At 37.2% G+C, this 2,616-nt stretch overlaps 1 protein-coding gene across 1 annotated transcript; it reads right to left on the reverse strand.

Annotated features, from left to right (window-relative positions):
- On the reverse strand, positions 561–1,778 carry LOC104780850 (protein IRREGULAR XYLEM 15). The gene has a single exon (XM_010505389.1). The coding sequence runs from the start codon at positions 1,678–1,680 to the stop codon at positions 721–723; it is 960 nt and encodes a 319-aa protein (XP_010503691.1). The 5' UTR covers positions 1,681–1,778; the 3' UTR covers positions 561–720.

Here is a 2,616-nt window from a genome sequence, read left to right on the forward strand (position 1 = left end):
GCTTTTGTTTTTTTTTTTTTTTTTTTTTTTACAACAGAGTATATATAAGATTATATTGTTTACCTAGGTAACTAAGTGTGGAATTGTACGAGCTCGTCGTGTTAAATTATCCACTTTATCATAACGAGGAACGTAGACTAAATAAAAAGAACTAAATTCCTCTTTCTCCGCTTGTATATCCTCCAAATAAAGCATAAAAGCTGACCATTCGGAAGGCGAAGACACCATCTTTACTAAATCAGATCAGTCGGTGAGGAAGACAACAAATTGATTATCCGTCCTAATCATACAGAGTATAGCCCAGACAAAGACTTTAATTTTGGCATGAAGAGAGGAGAGATTACAGCGAAGGTTGACAGCTCCCATAGTAGGGACATTCCCCAGAGCGACTTGCAAAACCATCCACTATCCACATAACAATCTGTTGCTTTCAAAAAGCATCTACAAAGTATAATCCGGAAAAAACGTAGGAACCCTAATCCCCGGCTTCCATACAAGACTTTGGATGAACTTTGGTTATCTATACTAAATCAAGATTTTAAAAAGTAAAAACTCAAACCTTCAAAGGGAAAATAAACGATTTTGATTTAAACTAAAGTCATCAATATATGCAAGATTGGAAATTTTACACCAGCACAAAAATCAAACCTTCAAAGGGAAAAAAAAAACTTTTTATTTTTTACAGTATATGACGTTATGTAACGTCTTGTCACGTCACTTCTAAGACAAGGAAGAAACCGAACGTTTCTTACGACCACTGCAAAACTGCGTGCTGTTTTTATCCATCTTATCCAACACGTAGTGCGCAAGCAAGTCATTAGACTCGACTAGGTTCTCACGGCACAAGAACTCATCGCCACAAAGCCTCTCAACGTCTCTGTAATAGTCATGAACAAACACATGCGTCTTCGGGTTCCCGCCTTTTTTGCTCCGAGCAAGAACCGCCGCCGTGAAAATAGACGACATCCTCCCCGGTCCTTCGTGAGCGTCGCCACGTGGCCCGTCCACGAAGATTACGTCCCAGTCAACATCGTAGACGTGGTTAGGCAAATCATTGAGTCCGAGTTTGCAATCTGAGAAGAGAAGATTCTGCACGGGACGACACTCGTTTCCGGCGGCTTCTTTAGCCGCGGAAACGAGTTCTCCGGCCTCGTGAGCTTTCGTCGTGTATTGAACGTCGAAAACGTCTATCTCCGGGTGGATCTCTTCGAAGTAAGCTGCGTAGTAACGATTCTCCTCGACGAAGATTGTTCGACCGTTGTGGTTTAGCGATTTCCAGAGGAGAGTCTCGTGCGTAAGGCCGAAGACGAGGAGGTTACACGGCAGAGCGCAACGGCGGAGGACGTCAGAGATAGATTTCATCTCACCGTAAGACATGTGGAAACTATCGTTGGATCTTGACGCGTAGTGAAGCAATGCGTTGATTGCACTCGTAGGTAGATTGGTGTTGGAGATCGGAGTTGATGATGATCCTCCAGTGACGACGGCGGCTACAGCGGCTGCAACGGAGGTGTTTTTGGAAGGTATTGTGTCTCTTGTGTAAAGGAGAGTGAGGAGGAACACGATGGTGAAGAAAGAGATGAAAGCAAGAAGCCATAAACGAGTTGTGCTCGTTTGTTTTTGGATGTAAGGATGAAGAAGGATGAGCTTTGTGTTCGTGTTACCTGACCCGTTCTTCATTGTGTACTCTTCCTTCTTATTACTTTTTTCTCTGTTTTTTCTTAAGAGGTGGAAACAATGAGATTGATTTAAAAGGAAGTGAATGCAAAGCTGTCTCATGAAATGTAAATTATAATCAAAAATTTGTATTAACCTAACAGAGCAATGAATAAAAACACTATGATGTATTTATTTTTATTTTAACGTTCTAGATTAACTCAAATATTTGAATTTATTTACCTTTCTTTTTTCAACAAATTTAAAAGATTAACTCAAATAACTAATTTTGAGACAACTTTAAAAGATTAGCTTTAATGAGCCTAAATAACATAATGCGGATGTGTTTACTTGGAAATCATTTTTTTTTTTAAATTATTATTTTTATTTATATAAACCCAACATATCAAAACCGGTGGATAATTTAAAATTCAGTCTCTAGTTATTTTTTAGTTACTCAGTTATGATTTCCAAAAAAATTTGTTTAGTCCATTAACTAATTTTTTTTTGCATTTAATTGTCTTTCAATATAACTAGTAGTAAATTTCAAAATAGTGTACAAATCTTACTTCTTGAGTTTATAAGTTTATATTTTAACCAAACCAAAAATATTATTTGTTATGTGAAAAAAGAATTACTGCAATAGTTTAAGGGTATTAATATATATTATCAAAGAGGATGTGTGAGGTGGTTGTTGTATGCATATGTGTACGAGTTTTTGGTCATTGCGAGCGACCCAAGATCTGATTACAGACCAAAAGTCTCTGTCCGTTATTGCTTTGGTTTAGTTCTTAAGGAAACATCCCAAAACAACGAGATACACACACGCACATAAGATAGAAACAATTTAATATTGAATCTAAATAATAATAAATCATTTCGTTTTCTTTGACTAACCTTTGGATTGGGACATTGAGTTCATTTCAATAAACAGCAAATGATTTTGTTCGTAATTTTTAA

This window comes from Camelina sativa, chromosome 4 (assembly GCF_000633955.1).
Source record: "Camelina sativa cultivar DH55 chromosome 4, Cs, whole genome shotgun sequence".
Lineage (NCBI taxonomy): Eukaryota > Viridiplantae > Streptophyta > Magnoliopsida > Brassicales > Brassicaceae > Camelina > Camelina sativa.